The 23,826-nt window shown below is 42.1% G+C and overlaps 1 protein-coding gene across 4 annotated transcripts in view; it reads left to right on the top strand.

Moving 5' to 3' along the window:
- ATF6 (activating transcription factor 6) overlaps positions 1-23,346 on the top strand; it is a 169,701-nt gene extending 146,355 nt beyond the window's left edge. For 2 of the 4 annotated variants that reach the window (XM_077276992.1, XM_077276994.1), the window contains one exon: positions 23,000-23,346. In XM_077276992.1, the coding sequence (XP_077133107.1) occupies positions 23,000-23,208 (209 nt within the window). In that variant the 3' untranslated portion in view covers positions 23,209-23,346. Of the gene's footprint in view, positions 1-8,086; positions 9,811-22,999 lie in introns of those variants that run through there. The other 2 variants (XM_077276991.1, XM_077276993.1) reach the window with 1 other exon arrangement.
- Positions 23,347-23,826: the final 480 nt, after the last annotated feature.

A 23,826-nucleotide genomic window follows, 5' to 3' on the forward strand; every position in this document is an offset into this window, starting at 1 on the left:
AATGAGTGGGGGCGCCTTACCGTGGAAACTTAGAGTGCCAACCTCCACTGTCAGGCAAGGCACAAGATAGTGGATCAACCACAGAAAAATGTTTGCATACGAGACAAATACGAACATCTGAATTAGGCCTAACCCTCTACCAGACAGTGATGTCTTGCATGTTTGCTGATAAAGACTAGAATATCTCCACTAGGTGGCTGCGCAGAAGTGTCAGGCATTCCCTTTGACATAGACAATGCTCCATCTACAGTTTGGGGTGCACAACCTGTGGCCCGGAGGGGGGGGGGTCACATGTTGCCCACAGTACTTTTCTATGCAGCTCTCAAACATCTGGCCACAGATATGCTTCATGGTGTCTGGTAGCTGTTCACATACATTTTGCATGTCTGGTAGAACAGGGCCAGGGAGCACCGTAAGGTCAGGTAGTATTTGTGAACTGTGTGGCCATCTCTGGGACCTCACAGCACGAAATATACTCAGCAAGGTGAAGTGAACATGCATGAGTCATTGTAGTTTATGGGAGAAGGAAAACACCAGTTTAATGTGAGTTGATGAAATGGCTATCCTACGGGCTAGGTGATAACTTACTTATCGGTGGGGGTCTGACCACTGAGACCCACACTGAAAGGCAGAACGTGCCTGATTGGGCAATTTTATGCTTGCTACAAACTGGAGTGACAGGTCTGATGCCTGAATACTGCATGCCCCATTATACTTTATAGGGCTGCCAGAACAATCTGAGTGCAGTGCTTGGCAGCCCCTTGGGGTATGAGTAGAGCTGCAGTCGATAGTGAGCACTGCTGGTGCATTCTAATGAGGATAAAAATTGGCTATTTTGCCGATCTGTGCGTGTCCCGGTGGTCAGACCCCCACAATCAGCAAGTTATTACCTATCCTGTAGATGGATGCAAATTTGTGTGGAAAAGGGACCTGTATCTTCCTGATAGATGGGAGTCCTATAATTAGAAGTAGCACGTACTAGATATTCATGGCACATGCTTTCAATATGCCCTAACAAGGTCATACTCTCAAACACCTACATTTTATTACAGCCCTTAGGGTTAGTTCAGTCTGGTAGGGCTCCACATTGTTTCCAAGATTCCTTTTCTGCAGACTCCACATTCTTGGACCATTTGCTATAACAGACCAGACTCCCATTTTTCAATCCTTCTAAAGAAATCTTAAACTCTACCTCTTCTGTAAAGGTTGGAATATACAATACCCTTCTTCCCATTGGTACAAACAGCTTCTACCCTCTCCTGTTGTCTTTCTCCATTTCTTCATGGCATGTAAGCCCTCATTGGTAACACCTCCATCTGATGCTGTAGTAGTCGGTTACCCTTTAAAGTGGTATTCTCAAGTTTAATAGACATCTCCTATCTGTCTGGGATAGGTGATAATATCCTGATCATTGGGGGTCTGACTGCTTGGAACCCCCTTAGATGACGAGAACTGAGGCTCCGTATGAATGTGGTGGCCTCATTGCCGCTCCGTTCATTCTTCATTAGACCGTTGGAGATTCCAGAGTGCTGCGCTCATCTGGTTTTTGGCACTCCCATAAGAATGAATTAATAAAATGGCGGTGTACATTGTCTACCTCCACACCATTTAGCTAGGGTTCTCGGGATTGGTATGGGTCCCATGGGTTAGACCCCCAGTGATGGCGGATAACTTTCAAACTTGAGAATACCCCTTTAACCCCTTAATGACCGCCAATACGTCTTTTAACTGACCTGAGATATAAGAGAATAGCCTCCCCATACAGGTGACAATCCAGCAGCTGTCGGCTGTACACTATAGCTGCATCCGCCACAATCAGTGTTTGCACCGTCCAAATCTGTTTAACCCCTTAGATGCTGTTTTCAATAGTGACTACATCATTATAAATGGTTAACAGACTGGGGGGGGCTTCCTCCTAATCCCAATTTGTGCTCTCAGATCATGATTGTGTGGTCCTGATGTTTGCCATGGCAATTCACGACCAAATTCTGGCCTAACAGTCTGCCGGCTGTTGTAACCTGTTGAGAAGTTTAGAGGCATTTAGGTGGTAAAAATGCACCTTTTTTAAACCTCCTAAAATGCTTTTACGAGAATGGTGCTGATGTAAAGCAGACATGAGGGAAAAGTTATTTATTAATGTTTTGCTGTGGCATGTCTATCTGGATTAAAGGGATAATCATTCAAAGTTTGAAAATTGCTATTTTTTTTTAAACATTTTTCTCAAATTTCTGATTATTTTTTATAAATAAACACAACATATCGACCTATATTTACCAGTATCATAAAGTATAATGTGTCACGAAAAAACAATCTCACAATCACTGGCATATGTTGAAGCGTTTCAGAGTTATTACCACATAAAGTGACACTGGCCAGATTTAAAAAATGTGGCTCCGTCACTAAGGGGTTATACTTATGTTTATTGTACTTTCTTCTATGTATCACTTATTTCTGTATTTAAAACATCTGTATTTCTTGGATTCAGTGATATACAAGTTATTAGGTGCATTAAGTGTTTATTTATATATTTTTTGAATCAGTGAAACCTTCAGTTCCAGAACATTACTACTAGTGATGAGCGAATATACTCGTTACTCGAGATTTCCTGAGCATGCTCAGGTGTCCTCCGAGTATTTTTTAGTGCTCGGAAATTTCCTTTTCTTCGCCGCAGCTGAATGATTTACATCTGTTAGCCAGCTTGATTACATCTGGGGATTCCCTAGCAACCAGGCAACCCCCACATGTACTTATGCTGGCTAACAGATGTAAATCATTCAGCTGCGGCAATAAAAACTTAATCTCCGAGCACTAAAAAATACTCGGAGGACCCCCGAGCGTGCTCGAGAAATCTCGAGTAACGAGTATATTCACTCATCACTAGTGTTGAGCATTCCGATGCTGCAAGTATCGGGTATCGGCCGATACTTGCTGTATCGGAATTTCCGATACCGAGATCCGATATTTTTGTGATATCGGGTATCGGTATCGAAACAACATTAATGTAAAAATGTGTAAAAGAAAGAATTAAAATAAAAAATATCGCTATACTCACCTGTCCGACGCAGCCTGGACCTCAGCGAAGGAACCGGCAGCGTTGTTTGTTTAAAATTCGCGCTTTTACTTGGTTACGTGAATTCCCGGCTTGTGATTGGTCAGGGCGGCCATGTTGCCGGGACGCGGACCAATCACAGCAAGCCGTGACGAAATTACGTCACGGCTTGCTGTGATTGGTCCGCGTCCCGGCAACATGGCCGCCATTAACCAATCACAAGCCGTGACGTCACGGGAGGCTGGACTTGCGCACTTTTTAAAAAACGCGCGTGTCCAGCCTCCAGTGACGTCCCGGCTTATGATTGGTCACGGCGCCATGTTGCCGGGACGCGGACCAATCACAGTAAGCCGTGACGAAATTACGTCACGGCTTGCTGTGATTGGTCCGCGTCCCGGCAACATGGACGCCATTAACCAATCACAAGCCGTGACGTCACGGGAGGCTGGACACGCGCGTTTTTTAAAAAGTGCGCAAGTCCAGCCTCCCGTGACGTCACGGCTTGTGATTGGTTAATGGCGGCCATGTTGCCGGGACGCGGACCAATCACAGCAAGCCGTGACGTAATTTCGTCACGGCTTGCTGTGATTGGTCCGCGTCCCGGCAACATGGCCGCCCTGACCAATCACAAGCCGGGAATTCACGTAACCAAGTAAAAGCGCGAATTTTAAACAAACAACGCTGCCGGTTCCCTCGCTGAGGTCCCGGCTGCGTCGGACAGGTGAGTATAGCGATATTTTTTATTTTAATTCTTTCTTTTACACATTTATATGGTTCCCAGGGCCTGAAGGAGAGTTTCCTCTCCTTCAGACCCTGGGAACCATCAGGAATACCGTCCGATACTTGAGTCCCATTGACTTGTATTGGTATCGGGTATCGGTATCGGATTGGATCCGATACTTTGCCGGTATCGGCCGATACTTTCCGATACCGATACTTTCAAGTATCGGACGGTATCGCTCAACACTACTCATCACTAATTACTACACATTGAACATTAGCTTAGAAGATTTATTAGAAGGAAAGAAATGTAGGATTTATTATGGCGAGCTCATCTGGGACGTGAGCGCTAACATAACCTTCTACGATAGCTGACACTTTCTGCTCTGTCTTTTGGCTCCAGATTTGTTAGATTCCAGGCTATTTTGAAGTCTGTGCCAGAAGCAATTGCCAGATTATTACAATTTCCTAGATTTAAAGGAATTCTGTGAAATGATAGGGTTTATATTGACTAACAGGATATAGCTGTCCTTTCTGGTTATTTAGTCCGAATCCTTGAACAGACGATGTAGCGTGTGAGAATTCCAGTCAGTTTTGTGTAACATTTGTCTGGAATGTAAGCATCTTGTTCCAGACCCAGGCTGTCTAAAATCTGACTCCTAGTCAGTACCGTTTGTTACCCCTTGGGAGTAGAATTAGCCACATTCTTTTTCTGTGGGCTGATTACTGCTCGCTCTTAAACAAGTCCTGAGAAATTGACCCTTGGAAGGCTTCTGATTTGGTCTTACTTAGAACTATACAGACTACAGTTCAATTTCAATTCTCATTCCTATAATGTGTGTCATAAGTGAAACTTCCCATTGCCACTTTACAGCCAATAACTTAATGTCTGTATCTTAAACTAAACTATTTTAGAGATTCTGTAATAAAACATAATTTGATTCTTTATATTCTTACAGTGCAACATTGTTTTCAAGGACAGTTAAGTGTACAGGGAAATTGGAATTCTAGAAGGCATGGCCTCTATTTCTAAAGTCTGACTTAATCTTACCCACTTTTCTTGACCATCTTAGGCCTATTTTACACTAGTCCAAAAATGGGACACAACATAGCTGTGCTAATTAATGGCTTTTCCTCTCCAGTGACATAACAATCCTGCATTGTAGCTGATATCGCACTGAAGAGACCAGGACATTGTTCCGCGGTGAATACAGTATTGTTTTGCACTTGAATGATTGTGACTCCTATAAGGCTGCATTAGCTTAAAGGCCCCGTCACACTAAGCGACGCTGCAGCGATACAGACAACGATGCCGATCGCTGCAGCGTCGCTGTTTAGTCGTTGTGTGGTCGCTGGAGAGCTGTCACACAGACGGCTCTCCAGCGACCAACGATGTCGAAGTCCCCTGGTAACCAGGGTAAACATCGGGTTACTAAGCGCAGGGCCGCACTTAGTAACCCGATGTTTACCCTGGTTACCATTGTAAAAGTAAAAAAAAAAAACATACTCACATTCCGGTGCCCGGCGTCCGATTCCCTGCACTCCTCCTGCATCCTGTGTCCTGTGTCAGCGCCGAACATCTCCAGCATCTCCCACAGAGCACAGCGGTGACGTCACCGCTCTGCTTTATGGACGGCACTTACACAGGATGCAGGAGGAGTGCAGGGAAGCGGACGCCGGGCACCGGAATGTGAGTATGTGTTGTTTTTTTTTTACTTTTACAATGGTAACCAGGGTAAACATCGGGTTACTAAGCGCGGCCCTGCGCTTAGTAACCCGATGTTTACCCTGGTTACCAGTGAAGACATCGCTGGATCGGCGTCACACACACCGATTCAGCGATGTCAGCGGGAGATCCAGCGACGAAATAAAGTTCTGGACTTTCAGCAACGACCAGCGATATCACAGCAGGATCCTGATCGCTGCTGCGTGTCAAACACAACGATATCGCTATCCAGCACGCTGCAACGTCACGGATCACTATCGTTATCGTTGTAAAGTCACTTAGTGTGAAGGTACCTTAAGAGTTTGGGAAGTAAAATCGTTAAAGATAATACAATAATTAAAGCGAAGATAATGATGATCCTGCTGAGGGATTGGGTTTTTTTAATTTTTTTTCCATGCAGGACAAAGTGAACTTTTGAATGACACACATTTCATGTGATGCAACTGGAAAGGATGAAAAAAAAAATTCCAAGTGCGTTGAAATTGCAAAAAAAAAAAGTGAAATTCTACAATTTTTTTTTTTTTTTTTTTTGTTGACCATGTTCACTATAAGGTAAAAAAAAAACTGACTTGACAATATGATTCTGCAGGTCAGTGTGATTACACTGCGACCAAATGTGTAGTGTTTTTTGTTGTTTTCCTAAAAGATTCAGAAATTTGATTTACAGAAAAAAAATTAGCTTTGTGTTGTGATTCTCAAAGAATTCTCAAATGTTTTTAATTGTCTGGATATAAGGCTGTGTGAGGGCTTAATTTTTGCTCCCTGAGCTAATGTTTGAATGTTTTTACGGGTACAATTTTGGTGTGGATCCAATGTTTGATCACCTTTTATTGCATTTTATTGTAATGTTGCTGCAGCCCAAAAAATAAAGTAATTCTGGGATATTTTTTTCTCTCGTTACGCAGTTTACGGATTTAGATTAATTTTTTTTATTTTGATATATCAGACATTTACGAACACAGCGATAACAAATGTGTATGGTTTTTTTTTTCTTCTTCTGATAGCTTGTTATACACGGCAATACTACAGTACTGCTATGTATAGTGATGTAGTGAAAATGATAGCCTCCTATGAACCCCAGCTACTGGTTGGCTTTCAGAGGAGAACAGTCATGACTAGCACAAATCCGAAATGGAGACCAGGATCAGCGCTGTCTTCTGTTGCCAAGATTGAATCATCGCTTGATTGCTTCAATGAGAATTCTTTTGTTTAGAGCCATGTTCACACTGTGGCACCCTAACACAAGTAAAACAAAGGACCCATTGTAAGAGAATAACAATCACAATATGAAAACCTATGAATCTAGAAGGAAGTATTATTTCAGTGTGCCATGTATTTTTTTTTATTTCGAAAATTTACTTATAATACACACAAAATTTACTTCCCCCCCCCCCAGTGTTTGTTTTTATATTTTGTATAGTGCTATTGCATTTTTATACACACTATATATATTTTACAGATGTATTTTAGTAATTTAATCTCTCCTTGTGGCAGAAAGTGTAAAACAGGACCAGGGTTAGGGTGGCAGGGTGTGACTATGATGTAGAGGTTTGTACTCACTCAGCTGCTCTTGAGGTAGGCACAGCAGGCAGTCCTCATGCAATAGTCCAGGCAAGTTAATTTAGCTTCATAAACCACTGCGGGGGGCAAAACAAAACGGAGCCTTTTCTGGCACAAAGTGAAAACCAAACAGTCCATGTGGTATTGCGGGTCTGCTCGCTCAGGTCAGTACCTTTAGCCACACACACCGAAGGTAAACACGACCTGCAAGTCAATAGTCCATATAGCCCTACAGGTCCGCCCGCTCACTGGAGGTCTCCACACCTCCAGCCACTGACACTGAATGAGATGAGAGACTCTGCCTCCATTTTATCTGCCAAACCATGCCCCTGGGGTTGGGATATGTGATCGGTCATTCCCATCCATTTCTTATGACCGCTCGTAAAATCCGGCCCTGGAATGGCCCAAATAACTCTCTCCGCACTATAGGTGCTGGAGCATACTTCCGAGCTCACATCGCCACAGCTAACAGCCGTGCTGACACACATCTCCCCTCAAGGACTTGTCCGGCAGCCATCTTTGACTGGTTATAAACAAAATCGCAGAGCAAGGGTTAAATATACTTGTGTTTAAACCTTTTCCTCCCCAGTCACCCTGCCCTTTCTATTCCTCCTACTTCCTGGTAGTGGAGGATATAAAGTTGGATAAGTACATCTTTATTATACTCCTTCCTGATGATGGCTGTAAGCAGCCGAAACGCGTTCTGCAACTAGTGTTTTTAATAATCTTTTATTTTTAAATAAATGCTCATTGAAACAATCAAAAATATATTATCCTTGGTTCAGTTGTGGCAGCAGAAGACAGCGCTGATCCTGGTCTCCAGCTCTCATTCTTCCACTGTGGGAAACTCCTGGAAGCGGTTTCTCCGGGATTAGCTGCAGTCGATCGCTTTTGAATCCAAACCAAAATGAGCGTTGTGCCTCAGGCAGCACAACTATATCAAGTGAGCAAGTTTCCTTATACAACTCACCTTTTACAACTTGACATAAACTTGCTACGCTTAGATAGCGCCATATTTTTTTCTCTTTTAGGATATTCCATACAAATAATCGCAAGCATGAAGGTCTTCAGTAGACCCCTGGCTGTAAGGCACCCCGCGATCATGTCATGGGCGTGTGGAATGACTACATCCCTGCCGACGTACATTAAATCCTGCTGTCCGATATCGTGGCTGTTAGAAGCAGATGATGGCTTTATAATTCAGCCATCATCTGCTGGGAACGATGCAGATGTGGGACCTGACATATGACATAACTGTGTGTCATATCAAGACTCGGTTAAAGGGTGTTTTTAAAATGCTTTAATTAAACACCATGAAAATAAACAAGTTTGTAATTGACTTTTTCTCTCTGCTCTCATTCTCCTGCAATGAGAGCTTTTATTTTATATAGTGTACAGCTTTTTTGTCACGGGATTACCATGACAGTGTGGAGCCAGAAGACCGCAGCATCTGATTGCTCCTACTCCAACGCTGAGAAGAAGCACTTCTCCTTCATTTTAAATGTTTATTCCTTCTGGCAGAACACGGGTTAACCGGCCATGTTAGAAATCCCTGTGCTCAGAGCTGTGCTTGGTTAGCCACTCCCTTCCCCTTTATAATCTGGGCTCTGTTACTAATCCTTGTCAGAGCTAGCTTTATTGCTGCATGGCTAACGGAGGGACAGGAGTTCTTATGAGAAGGAGGGTTGGAGGAGTTATCAGTGACTGTTGCTTGGTTTGTATGTGTGGTAATTCCATATCCTTCTCTGTTTTGGTTTATTCCCTTACCTCCACACCCCCATGCATTCCTCCGTTATGTGAGTGAATATTTTGTATGCCTGGAGTTTTCTGTTAACCCTTGTTTGTGTTGCCTTGTTTTGTCGGGTTGGTGTACTACGGTGCATGGTAGCGCCCCTCTTCCCTGGGTGGTGGAGGTGAACAGACAGAGGGCAACTCGGGAGATAAGGCAAGGGTGGAGCCCCCGGCATCTTCTCCTTCGGAAGTATCCCTGGGAACAGAGTGAGCTAGGGCGCCCCTAGTGTTAGGGACAGGAAATGAGACCCTGGTCCCGGGACACCCGACAGCTGTGTGACCGTTTCCTCATGGGGCTAGACTGAGCAGTAGTTACATTCTAAGACAGGGATTAACTCTCTGCAGCCCATTGATTTCTATAGAGCAGTTAGCTGCTGTTATCTCTGTGCAATTCAGCGGACAAGCCACTGTTATAGCAGAACTTGTGCTGAGCTTTATAGTCCTACTAATACTAAAGTTCTGTTTACCAGAGCTGTCACTGGAGGAGGAGAGCCCGCCCTGCCAGTAACCAGGAAGTGTGGAGACTGCATTGCCCTGAACTGCTGTAGTGACAACTTGAGAATCCCCTCTATAGCTTAGTTCACTCATAATTTAGCTTGTGGTTTGTTGTGTAAATCCGAGCTAATCAACTAATGCACCAAATATCACAGCAAATATGCATATCCTTAAAAGGAAACCTTTTGAAAAAAATAATTCCAGTTTTGCTGTTATTATTTTACATTCTTATTGTATTACTTTAAGGCTATGTGCACATGTTCAGGTTTTTTCGTGTTTTTTTCGCTTTAAAAACGCTATAAAAAGTCATTAAAAACGCATACATTATGCATCCTATCATTTAGAATGCATTCTGCATGGTTTGTGCGCATGGTGCGTTTTTTTCCGTGAAAAAAAAAGCATTGCGGTAAAAAAAGCAGCATGTTCATTAATTTTGCGGATTTTCTGCGTTTTTCCCGCAATTCTATGCATTTGAAAAAAAACGCACAAAAAACGCGTAAAAAACGCATGTGGTTTTCTGGCAGAAATGTCCGTTTTTTTGTCAGGAAAATTTCTGCAAGAAATCCTGACGTGTGCACATACCCTTAAGGCTATGTTCACACTTTGCGGTTTTTGCTGCGGAACCGCAGCGGATTTGCAGCTGCGGATCTGCAGCTGTTTTCCATGCAGGGTACAGTACAATGTTACCCTATGGAAAACAAAAACCGCTGTGCCCACATTGCGGAAAATCCATTAAAAAAACGCGCGGAATTGCTGCGGAAAAAAAGGAGCATGTCACTTCTTTCTGCGGATTCCGCAGCGGTTTTCAACATGCACCAATAGGAAAGTGCTGTTGAAAACCCGCAGAGGAATCCGCAGAAGAAACCGCAGGAAAATCCGCAGTGAAAACCGCAGCAGTTTTGCACTGCGGTTTTTCCAAATCCGCAGCGGAAAAATCCGCAGCTAATTCCGCAAAGTGTGAACAAGCCCTAAGGGTGTTTTTTTATTTTTTACACAGCAAATGATAAATTAATTTACAGGCACACTTGTCTAAATACGTCTTGGACAGCTATTGCACAACAAGCTCTCCCACAACTTGTGGAATATGCTAACGTCTGAATGGTACCTTCATTTATTGTGGGATTGTGAGGACCATTTATCATTTTTAGATTCATTTGTTTCAAATATGCTCTGATATTGGCAGTTTTCCGATTACCCATAAACCCGTCTTAGCATTACTCCAATAATATTTCCAGCACTTTTCCTAACTGCAGTATCCTTCTAAATAGACAGAAGACGGGTATCCATGACAGTTGTTGGTCTGGGAGTTTGTTTCAAAGTAGCATCTAAATAGTGAATGGAGCCTTGTGCTCAGATCTATCCAGGAATAATTTGCCTCTTTCGTGGTTTTCTTAAGTCACTGGTCTGTGGAGCATACTGCGAGGATTGATTCACCAACTTTTCAGATAAACGTATCAGAAGTACATAATTAATTCACCAGTGTATATCCAATGTTCACGTGTATCAGTGAAGAGCAATTCAGGCAAAACGTATCTCCTCCACTGCCAGGAGCCTGAACCTCACTGCATACAGAATATTGCTATTTATCCGCTAAGAAATAAGATGTCACTGTGTTTTGTGCAGCCCAGCTAGCCAAGACCAACACAGCTGCTACCGAAGGGTTAATCTGCAAAAGTTGGGACATGGCTTCTCCTGCTGTTCAGTTTTTTCAGTGCTGCACACATTGGTATCTTCCAGCTCAGAAGCAGCATGCCTCACACAGTTGTCCAGACAGTGGAGAGCCTGACTTCAGTCTCCATCTCTCTTAATGGGCCCAAGTTTTCATTAGGTTTATTAAAGAGGACATTTATTGTCCTATTTTATTTACGGTCCTGGCCAAAAGTGTTTGGCACCCTTGAAATTGTTTGAGAAAATTAAGTATTTCTCCCAGAAAATTCTTGCACTTGTTCTGTTATACACGTTTATTTCATTTTGTTTGTATTGGAACAACACATACAAAAAAAAAAAAAAAAAAAACGAAAAGGGAAATTGAACATAATTTCACACACAGCTCCAAAAATGGGCCTGACAAAATTGATGACACCTTCAACTTAGTATTTGGTTGCACACCCTCTTGAATAAATAACTGCAATCAGTCGCTTCCGATAGCCATCAGTAAGCTTCTTACACCTCTCAACTGGAGTTTTGAACCACCGTTCTTTGGCAGACTGGTCTCTCATATTTGAAGGGTGCCTTCTTCCAACAGCTATTTTAACATCTCTCCACAGGTGTTCAATGGGATTTAGATCCAGACTCCTTGCTGGACACTTCAGAGCTCTCCAACACTTTGTTTCTTTCCATTTCTAGATGTTTCTGGAAGTATGTTTGGGATCATTGTCCTGCTGGAAGACCCATATCCTGGAACATAAACCCAGCTTTCTGACACTGGGCACTACATTGCAACCCAAAATCCTTTTGGTAATCTTCAGATTTCATGATGCCTTGCACACATTCAAGGCACCCAGTGCCACATGCAGCAAACCAACCCCAAAACTTCTTAGAACCATCACCATATTTGACTGTAGGTATTGTGTTCTGTTCTTTGTAGGCCCCATTCCATTTTAAGTAAACAGAGTAATGTGCTTTACCAAAAAACTCTATATTTGTCTCATCTGTCCATAAGATGCTTTCACAGAAGTATTTTGGCTTATTCATGTACATTTCAGCAAACTGCAATCTAGGTTTTTTTATGTATGTGCTATGATACTGATGCACCCTGAGCCTGCAAGACAGCTTGAATTTCTTTGGAACTTGATTGGGGCTGCATATCTACCATCTGGACTACCATGTCCAGGAAGATTATCTACAATGCCATGGATTGTAAATGTCCAATTTTCCTTTTTTCCTCTGTTTTTTTCTTTGTATTCCAATACACACAAAGGAAATAAACATGTGCATAACAAGTCATGTGTAATTGCAATCATTTTCTTGGAGAAAAACTTCATTTTCTGGGACAATTTCAAGGGTACAAACACTTTTGGCCATGACTATGTTTTTAAAGGGTTATATTTTGATCTTAACTCAAAATTTCCCAGGGGGTGATGGGTCATCTTTCATGTATATTTTTTATATTTAAATGATATTGCCTACAATACAATTTTTATTACTAATGTTGAAAAAAAAAGTCATTAAATGGAAAAAATAATTTGTATCTGCAATTTATAAATACATTTTTGAATGTTTGATTTTTATATACTATCATGGGGGTTTCAATCACTTAAGAAATATAGCTGTTCATGAACATTATTTTCGGAGCCTGCTTGCAGTTTCTGGTTTCTTGATGGACATATTAGTAGCTTGTGTTTATAGAACAGCAGCTATGGTTTCCTTGTTTGTTTTCTTAATTTTTTTTATAAAATTTTGAATGCATTTAAGATTTGCGAGATTCTCACAGCTTCCTCTTATTACATGCCTGCACTGGGTGGAGGCTGAAAAATACAGTTACTATGTGTCACTTGGATATTAATGTAGGGTCCCACAGCTCCACTGGCGGAAATATATGCACTGTCCTAATCCAAGTTCATATTGTTAAATTTTTTACTAGATTTTTCTTTTTATTCAAATCTGTAAGTGGTTTATTAACCCCTTCCTGACATCTGAGACATATGTATGGCACATGTCAGGTGGGTGTCCATGGAGCATACTGAAGTGGTGAGCCTTTTTGGAGGTGCATCTGAACAGCAAGGTGGATTGCTGTTGAGGGGAGATAGAGAGAGAAAAAAAAAATCTATAAATTTCAGCACAGCGAGTGTGAACGAGCTGAGTGTGACCTGAGCGTAAGTGTGAACGGCGGTAAGTGTGTGACTTGTGATTTAGTGACTTTGGAATCAGGGAGTTTCCAAGGGAGGAATTGCTTCTGTTATTTTTTTTTTGTTTAATTAATACTTTGTATTTATTTTTAATTAACGTTTCTGTGTGGTGCAATCCCCATTAGGAAACGTGCGCCACAATTGTTAATGCCATCCAGTGTACATCTTGCCACATGTATGCAGTCCTTGACCAGCCGGTCGAGGGTGCATACTGCTGTGCGAGATGTGAGCACATTGTGCATTTGGAAACCCAGATACTGGATCTAAATGTGCAGCTGGCAACACTGAGATCCATAGACAATATGGAGAGGAGTCTTCTGCTCACAGAGCAGACGCTCAATGGGATAGATGAGGAGGGGGATGGTAGGATGGAGCTGCAGGACAGTGTGGCAGTTAGCTGGGTGACAGATAGAAGGCGGGGTAGAGGGAAGAGTGCCAGGGAGGCTAGTCCTGATCTGGCACACCCCAATAAGTTTGCTAAGTTGGCAGATGAGGGGGGTACCAGTACAGGGGTAGCACTGCTGCAGCCAGGCATGTCCTCTGAAAGCCGGAGGAGTGACTGCTCCAGTAAGGAGGGAAATAGGAGAGCAGGGCAGGCCAAGACAGGTGCTGGTAGTGGGGGACTCAATTAATAGGGGAACAGATAGGGCAATCTGTCACAAAGACAGGGATCGTCAGACGGTGTGCTGCCTACCTGGCGCTCGAGTCCGACACATCGCTGATCGGGTGGACAGATTACTGGGAGGGGCTGGTGAGGACCCAGCGGTCATGGTGCACATTGGCACAAATGACAAAGTTAGAGGTAGGTGGAAGGTCCTTAAAGATGATTTCCGGGAATTAGGCTGCAAGCTGAAAGCAAGGACCTCCAACGTGGTATTTTCCGAAATACTGCCTGTACCACGTGCCACGCCAGAGAGGCAACGAGAGATTAGGGAGGTTAATAAGTGGCTCAAGAATTGGTGTAGGAAAGAGGGGTTTGGGTTCCTGCAGAACTGGGCCGACTTCTCAGTTGGCTACAGACTCTACGCTAGGGACGGGCTGCACCTCAATGGGGAAGGTGCAGCTGTGCTGGGGGAGAAAATGGTTAGAAGGTTGGAGGAGTGTTTAAACTAGGGATTGGGGGGGAGGGTATTCATTTTATAGGAGGGGAAGATAGGGCAGATAGAGACCTGGGCACAAATAAGGAAGTTGGGGGTGGCGGTGGCATGGGGGGTGGGGTTAGAACAGTTAGTAATTTAAGAAAGAATAGAGGTACAGAGAGTAACATCAAGTGCATGTATACTAATGCCAGAAGCCTCGCCAACAAAATGGATGAATTAGAACTAATGTTGTTGGAGCATAATTATGACATGGTGGGGATATCTGAGACGTGGCTGGATGAGAGCCATGACTGGGCTGTTAACTTACAGGGCTATAGCCTTTTCAGAAATGACCGTACAGATAAGCGAGGGGGTGGGGTGTGTCTGTATGTAAAATCGACCTTAAAACCCATCCTGCGTGATAATATAGGTGAATCTAATGAAAATGTATCTAATGAAAATGTAGAGTCCCTGTGGGTGGAGATAAGGGGAGGGGGAAAAAATAATAAATTACTGATAGGGGTTTGTTATAAATCTCCAAAAATAATGGAAGCAATGGAGAATATCCTCGTAAAGCAAATAGATGAAGCTGCGACTCAAGGAGAAGTCATTATTATGGGGGACTTCAACTACCCTGAAATAGATTGGGGAACAGAAACCTGCAGTACCAGCAAAGGTAATCGGTTTTTGACAACTATGAGAGACAATTACCTTTCACAACTGGTTCAGGACCCAACAAGGAGGGGGGCACTGCTAGACCTAATATTAACCAACAGGCCAGACCGCATATCAAATATAAGGGTTGGGGGTCACTTGGGGAATAGTGATCATAAAATAATAAGTTTTCATGTAACCTTTAATAAGATGGGTAGTAGGGGGGTGACAAGGACACTAAACTTCAGGAGGGCAAATTTCCAACGGATGAGAGAGGATCTTGGTGCAATTAACTGGGACGATATCCTGAGACACAAAAATACACAAAGAAAATGGGAGACATTTATTAGCATCCTGGATAGGACCTGTGCACAGTATATACCGTATGGGAATAAACATACTAGAAATAGGAGGAAACCAATATGGCTAAATAGAGCTGTAAGGGGCGCAATAAGGGACAAAAAGAAAGCATTTAGAGAATTAAAGGAAGTAGGTAGTGAGGAGGCATTAAATAAATACAGAAAATTAAATAAATTCTGTAAAAAGCAAATCAAGGCAGCAAAGATTGAGACAGAGAGACTCATTGCCAGAGAGAGTAAAAATAATCCCAAAATATTCTTTAACTATATAAATAGTAAGAAACTAAAAAATGACAGTGTTGGCCCCCTTAAAAATAGTCTGGGTGAAATGGTGGATGAGGATGAGGAAAAAGCCAATATGCTAAATGACTTTTTTTCATCAGTATTTACAAAAGAAAATCCCATGGCAGACAAAATGACTAGTGATAAAAATTCCCCATTACATGTCACCTGCTTAACCCAGCAGGAAGTACAGCGGCGTCTAAAAATCACTAAAATTGACAAATCTCCGGGCCTGGATGGGATACACCCCCGAGTACTGCAGGAACTAAGTAGAGTCATTGATAGACCATTATTTTTAATCTTTAAAGACTCCATAATAACAGGGTCTGTACCACAGGACTGGCGTATAGCAAATGTGGTGCCTATATTCAAAAAAGGGACAAAAACTGAACTCGGTAATTATAGGCCAGTAAGCTTAACCTCTACTGTGGGTAAAATCCTGGAGGGCATTCTAAGGGCTGCTATACTGGAGTATCTGAAGAGGAATAACCTCATGACCCAGTATCAGCACGGGTTTACTAGGGACCGTTCATGTCAGACTAATTTGATCAGCTTCTATGAAGAGGTAAGTTCCGGACTGGACCAAGGGAACCCAGTGGACGTAGTATATATGGACTTTTCCAAAGCTTTTGATACGGTGCCACACAAAAGGTTGTTACATAAAATGAGAGTAATGGGGATAGGGGAAAATATGTGTAAGTGGGTTGAGAGCTGGCTCAGGGATAGGAAACAAAGGGTGGTTATTAATGGAGCACACTCGGACTGGGTCACGGTTAGCAGTGGGGTACCACAGGGGTCAGTATTGGGCCCTCTTCTTTTTAACATATTTATTAATGACCTTGTAGGGGGCATTCAGAGTAGAATTTCAATATTTGCAGATGACACTAAACTCTGCAGGGTAATCAATACAGGGGAGGACAATTTTATATTACAGGATGATTTATGTAAACTAGAAGCTTGGGCTGATAAATGGCAAATGAGCTTTAATGGGGATAAATGTAAGGTCATGCACTTGGGTAGAAGTAATAAGATGTATAACTATGTGCTTAATTCTAAAACTCTGGGCAAAACCGTCAATGAAAAAGACCTGGGTATATGGGTGGATGACAAACTCATATTCAGTGGCCAGTGTCAGGCAGCTGCTACAAAGGCAAATAAAATAATGGGATGTATTAAAAGAGGCATAGATGCTCATGAGGAGAACATAATTTTACCTCTATACAAGTCACTAGTTCGACCACACTTAGAATACTGTGCACAGTTCTGGTCTCCGGTGTATAAGAAAGACATAGCTGAACTGGAGTGGGTGCAGAGAAGAGCGACCAAGGTTATTAGAGGACTGGGGGGTCTGCAATACCAAGATAGATTATTACACTTGGGGCTATTTAGTTTGGAAAAACGAAGACTAAGGGGTGATCTTATTTTAATGTATAAATATATGAGGGGACAGTACAAAGACCTTTCTGATGATCTTTTTAATCATAGACCTGAGACAGGGACAAGGGGGCATCCTCTACGTCTGGAGGAAAGAAGGTTTAAGCATAATAACAGACGCGGATTCTTTGCTGTAAGAGCAGTGAGACTATGGAACTCTCTGCCGTATGATGTTGTAATGAGTGATTCATTAATTAAATTTAAGAGGGGACTGGATACCTTCCTGGAAAAGTATAATGTTACAGGGTATATACACTAGATTCCTTGATAAGGTGTTGATCCAGGGAACTAGTCTGATTGCCGTATGTGGAGTTGGGAAGGAATTTTTTTTCCCCATGGTGGAGTTACTCTTTGCCACATGGGTTTTTTTTGCCTTCCCCTGGATCAACATGTTAGGGCATGTTAGGTTAGGCTATGGGTTGAACTAGATGGACTTGCAGTCTTCCTTCAACCTTAATAACTATGTAACTATGTACTTTACACACAACCAGTGCTGGCCGAATTTAAAAAAAACAAAACAATGTCTCCCAAGACACACACTCCCCCTCCATGCAACCATAGCTAGCAGAAGTTGCTGCTCTGGAACTCTTAAATGCTCTTAAGTCATTGTGAGCAGCAATGTGCAGTCAGGGCTGCTTGCTCATTTGAGTGCCAATGCCCCACTTCAATATGCTCGCTGAAGGCATGCGTTTCTTAGGAGTTTTATTTCGTATTTTGTCTGTATACTACAATACTTCAGTAAGCAGGTTCACGTCCCCTAAAGGGACTATATAAAAAAAAGTATTAAAGTAAATTATAATCTAAAAAAACGGTCACCCCCCAGCGAAACATATTTTGTATTGGACACATGTGAAAAAGACCGATTTTATATGAAAAAATAAATTATGTAACCCTTAAACCTAATAAAAACTGCCGCGCAAAAACTGCTTTTCCAAAAGAAATGCCATAAAAAGCATTTAAAACTATATTTAACTAAAAATGCTATCAATAAAACCGCTGACTCGCAATGTAAAAAAACAAGCCCTCAATGTTACATGAAAATAAACTCGCAAAAAAAATAGAAGAATTCAGTTTTTTTTTTTTTAGTTTCATCAAAATTAGGATATTTTTCCTGCTTTTCAGTACACTGTATGGTAAAATGAATGGATTAATGTATTCCAACAAAAAAGTAGTCATGGCTCCTAGTAGACCATGTAGGAAAACTGCTCACGGCACAACTTTTTAACTTTATAAGACCAAGTGCAGTAGATATATGGCTCTTGCTCCTATGTTTAACGCCATCTATTGAAAATTTACTGTGTGGGTTTGTGTATTTTGTAAGAGATTTTTTTTTACATTTTATATGAATGTTTTGTATATAGATAGATATAGAATTACTGCCCTCCCAATGCGATAGCATCAGGCCTCCATTTAGTTGTGTCTCGATGGGGGCAGGCTTTGCAGCGTTGAGTCGACCCCCCCCCCCATGTGCTCACCCACCTATCCACTCTCTCTTTCCCCATGTGCTGACTTCTCCCTTCTGTGCTCTCTTCTTTGACCTGTCTACCCCATGTGCTACATCCCCCTTGTCTGCTGTCTTTCGCCTTCTTGTTCTGTAGTCTCCCCTCATGTGCTGTCCCGTTTGAGCTGTCACCTCCCCTGTGCGCTTTCTCTCTCCCCCATATGCTTTCTTCTCCTCTCATGTCATCTCTTCTTTGACCTGTCTACCCCATGTGCTCTACCCCTTGTGTGCTCTTTTTCTCCACCACTGTGCTGTCTTCCTCCCTCATGTGCTCTCTCGTTTGAGCTGTCTCCCCCTGTGTGTCCTCTTTCCTATGTGCACTCACCCCTCCCCTTGTGTTAAAATGAAAGCAAAGTCCCAGCGATGCTGTTGCTCTTCAAGAGTCTCATTTGCCCTTTGTCTTCGACGTTGTGCCTTTGCTGCTTTCCTTTCATTGTCATTGGCATACTTTTTAGGAGGAGCCATGTTGGCATTGATATTTCCTTTTTAAAGGGGTTTTCCCATGAACGAAAGTTCATTTAAAAAATTGTCTGTGTCTGACTGTGTATAGAACATACCACATCTCCTTGGCACGGGAGGAAGCAAAAGACAATACTGACATTACAGCAGGATATCGCAGAGGATACATTTTGTGAGGTAAAATATTGTTTAAAAACAGTCAGTGAAATATTTTACCTTACAAAATGAATCCCCTGTGATCCCCTTCTGTAATGTCAGTATTGTCTTTTGCTTTCTCCCCTGCCAAGGAGATGTGGTATGCTCTGTACACTGTCAGACACAGACAATTTTTAAAATGAACTTTCGTTTGTGGGAAAACCCCTTTAACCCCTTTCTGACCTCGGACGGGATAGTACGTCTGAGGTAAGATCCCCTGCTTTGATGCAGGGCTCTGCGGTGAGCCCGCATCAAAGCCGGGACATGTTAGCTGTTTTGAACAGCTGACATGTGCCCGCAATAGCGGCGGGTGAAATCGCGATTCACCCGCCGCTATTAACTAGTTAAATGCCGCTGTCAAACGCAGACAGCGGCATTTAACCGGCGCTTCCGGCCGAGTGGCCGGAGATGAGCACATCGCCGACCCCCGTCACATGATAGGAGGTCGGCGATGCTTCTGAATAGTAACCATAGAGGTCCTTGAGACCTCTATGGTTACTGATCGCCGGCAGCTGGGAGCGCCACCCTGTGGTCGGCGCTCACAGCACACCTGCATTTCTGCTACATAGCAGCGAACATCAGATCGCTGCTACGTAGCAGAGGCGATCGCGTTGTGCCTGCTTCTAGCCTCCCATGGAGGCTATTGAAGCATGGCAAAAGTAAAAAAAAAAAATGTGGAAAAAAAAAATATATATATAAAAGTTTAAATCACCCCCTTCAAAATAAATCAATAAAAAAATAATCAAACCTACACATATTTGGTATCACCGCGTTCAGAATCACCCAATCTATCATTAAAAAACATTAACCTGATCGCTAAACAGCAAAGCGAGAAAAAAATTTGAAACGCCAGAATTAGGTTTTCTTGGTCGCCGCGACATTGCATTAAAATGCAATAACGGGCGATCAAAAGAACGTACCTGTACCGAAATGGTATAATTAAAAACGCCAGCTCGGCATGCAAAAAATAAGCCCTCAACCGACCCCAGATCATGAAAAATGGAGACGCTACGAGTATCGGAAAAAAATGGCACAATTTTTTTTTTTTTTTTTTTTTTTTTTTAGCAAAGTTTGGAATTTTTCTTTCACCACCTAGATAAAAAATATCCTAGTCATGTTAGGTGTCTATGCACTCGTACTGACCTGGAGAATCATAATGGCAGGTCAGTTTTAGCATTTAGTGAACCTAGCAAAAAAGCCAAACAAAAAACAAGTGTGGGACTGCACTTTTTTTGCAATTTCACCGCACTTGGAATTTTTTTTCCGTTTTCTAGTACACGACATGGTAAAAGCAATGGTGTCGTTCAAAAGTACGACTCGTTCCGCAAAAAATAAGCCCTCACATGGCCAAATTGATGGAAAAATAAAAAAGTTATGGCTCTGGGAAGGAGGGGAGCGAAAAACGAACACGGAAAAATGGAAAATCCCAAGGTCATGAAGGGGTTAATGTGACCAGCTTCCTCTGCCTGTAGACACATCGCACATCTGCTGCCGTAATCAGCCGAATGATTCACTGCGCCTGCTCGGAATTCGCACAGGCGCAGTATATCAGACTGCCGCCATCTTTGTGCAGACAGATGGTGGCGGTCACATCAAAACTGCACATGTGCTCTTCCTGTAAAAAGATGGCGGCGGTCGGTGAATCATTTGGCTGATCCCGGCGGCGGCGTGTTCGGGACGGTGTTCCACTGGTGGTACCGCGCAAGAGGCTGCGTACGGTGTATACAGTGCGTGTGTGGTGCGTACGGCATATACAGTGTGCTGTGCGATGGTGTTCCGCTGGTGGAACCGCACAAGAGGCTGGTACCACCAGCAGTTTCCATATTGAGACACCGCTGGTTTCCATATTGAGACACCCATCACTTGGGTGTCCCAATATGGTGGTCGGTGAACTTCCGCTGCTTGGAATTCTGGGATCCGGACACATCTGGACGCAACAGGATGTAAAGACATTACAAGGTAAGTATATTTTAAGAAGGTACTATAGACATGAAATTCTCACCAGATGTTGCTAACCCATCCAATCCACACAGGCAAAGATATCAAGCCATAGATATCCATAAATTGTTATGTGTAATGAGAAATGATGGGGAAAATGTATTGAATACGCATACTGAAATTTATTTAATACGTCGTACAAAAGCCTTTGTTGATGATGACTGCTTCTACATGACTCCTGTATGGAGAAACTAGTCGCTCAGGTGTGATTCTGGACCATTCTTCCACAGTCTTCAAACACTGAAGATTTTGTGGGCTCCTTCTATGAACTCTCAGCTTTTGTTTTTGCCATAAATTTTCTATTTGATTCAGGTCGGGTGTTTTTTGGGGGGCCATTTTAGCAGCCTTATTTTCTTTCTCTGAAACCAATTGAGAGTTTCCTTACATTTGTCAGTTTATTCTTCCATCATTGATATGAAGTTTGCCAGTGCCATATGCTGAAAAACAGCCCCACACCATGATGTTCCCACCTTCAGACTTCACTGTTTTGCATGTTTTTTTTTTTTCATTTTTTTATTTTTTTATTTTATTTTTTTTTTTTGGGGGGGGGGGTATACAGTGCCTTTTGGCCTCCAAATATGGTGTGCATTATGACATCTTAACAAGTTCAATTTTGGTCTCGTATTGTCCCAGTATTTCAGAGAGTTTTCTAATTGTTGAGCAAACTCTAAACGTGCTTGATTTTGTTGTTCAGCAATGGAGTCTTGTGTGATGAGCTTGCATACAGACTGAGTGCATTACCTATTGTTTTCTTTGAAACAATGGCACCTGCTTATTCCAGGTCTTTCTGTAGCTCTCCACTGGTGGTTATTGGTTCTTGGACAACTCCTCTAATTGTTTTCAGGCCTCTGCCTGTATGAAATCTTGAGGGAAGCATCTGGTCATGGCCGGTTTACGATGAAATGTTCTTTGCCCTTATGAATTGTGGCCCCATTAGTGTTCACTGGAACCTTCAGTAGTTTAGCAATTCTTTAGTAACCAATGCCATAACTGTGTATTTCAACAATAAGATTGTGCAGGTCTTGAGACAGCTCACTGGTTTTACCCATCATGACATGTTTCTTCTTTGACAGCTTGGTAATCAGACACCTTTACATAGGCCATGAGTTGAACCATCTGATATTTGTCGCGAAGTGGCAGGATTGCTTTCTAATGACTGATAGATTTCAGTTGGAGTCATGACTTTCCTTGGCCTTTTGCACCTCTTTCTTCAGGTGTTCAAAAAAAATGTTCCCGGTGTCATTTCTCATTATCACACATAACTTAATTTATTGGCATCCGTGTCTCCAGTTGTGGCATGAGATTTTATACAACAATAGTTTAAAATGTACATGATAAAATACAGTGTTCTAGGTTTATAATGGCAACGTATTAGTAAAAATGGATGCTACACAGATGATCCTTATGAGATAGCTATATCTCATAAGGATCATCTGTGTAGCATCCATTATATAATATATATATGTATATATACATTTTTTTCCGCACCCATAGACTTGAGTAAGACTTAAAACTGAGTAGTGCATGCTGAGATTGATTACATTTAAAAAAATATATGAAGCAATCTGAACAGCCCAATTGAATTACATTGTCAGTGTGCTGTGCGATTGTTACTCAGCACATATCTGTATAGTATCCGCCTCTAAATGAACCCCAAGACTAGAAGGGCCGCTTCAGGCAAGGTCTGAAATGTAAGCACCCTGGGAATGGGCAGAATATTTTCCTGTGTAAGCGTAAAATCTAAATGCATACAGTACATAACTATTTTTTTTACCGTTCCTGCATTTTAAATTTATGTTGTTTGGTTTTGTTGTGAGGCAAGTAACCAATTATGTTGCATCTTCTACAGAGAATGTGATTAACGAGCAGGAATATGAAGTGATGATGCAAATAGACTGTGAAGTCATGGACACAAGGATTTTGCATGTAAAGTCTGCAACCATCCCGCCATTTCTTAGAGAACATCGTGAGAACCAAACCAATGCTTTCTACAACTCTGCCTCTTCAGGCTCTGAGCACGCCCGTGTTGTAAGCACAATCTCCGAGTCTTCACTTTAATGGAAAACTAGGTCTTCAAGTTTCTGGATGACACTTCCAAGAATCTCTTTAGTTTAGAGCGGCAATAAGGCCAGTGGTGTGAATGTTTGCAGTATTTAATTTTTATATGTTGGCAATAAATTATTTCTCATTCCTGCATATAGTCTATATTTTATCAGAAGAAGTACTTATTCAGCTGGGTTTCTACACAACCTCTTGGAACAAATGGGTAAACATCAATGTAACAAATCCCCCATGTGTATGGCTTGTCACGTCTAACTATATAGGCTCGATACAGGATTTAAGTCTATTAATTTTCTTACTGAGCAATCACAATGTCTGGTTTTTCAAATCTTTATGCCAAATGTGTTTATTTTTCCAACTTTTTTGCAACCATGATGAAAATCTTAATACATTTTATTTTTGTATTTTTTTCATGTCCATTAAAGAGTCATCCTAAAAGAATTAAATTTGTAAACATTTTCTCATTGAAAACATGAAATCTAACCAGGAATTGTGTAGGTTTCTGAATACAGTCCAAGACTTTGCACCATCACAAGTTCATTAGGCCTTATTACAGATATTCTTTTTATAAGAAGATGACTTGCTGATCATAAGTATCATTGTATAACCTGGAAA

This window comes from Ranitomeya variabilis, chromosome 8 (assembly GCF_051348905.1).
Source record: "Ranitomeya variabilis isolate aRanVar5 chromosome 8, aRanVar5.hap1, whole genome shotgun sequence".
In the NCBI taxonomy this organism is placed as follows: domain Eukaryota; kingdom Metazoa; phylum Chordata; class Amphibia; order Anura; family Dendrobatidae; genus Ranitomeya; species Ranitomeya variabilis.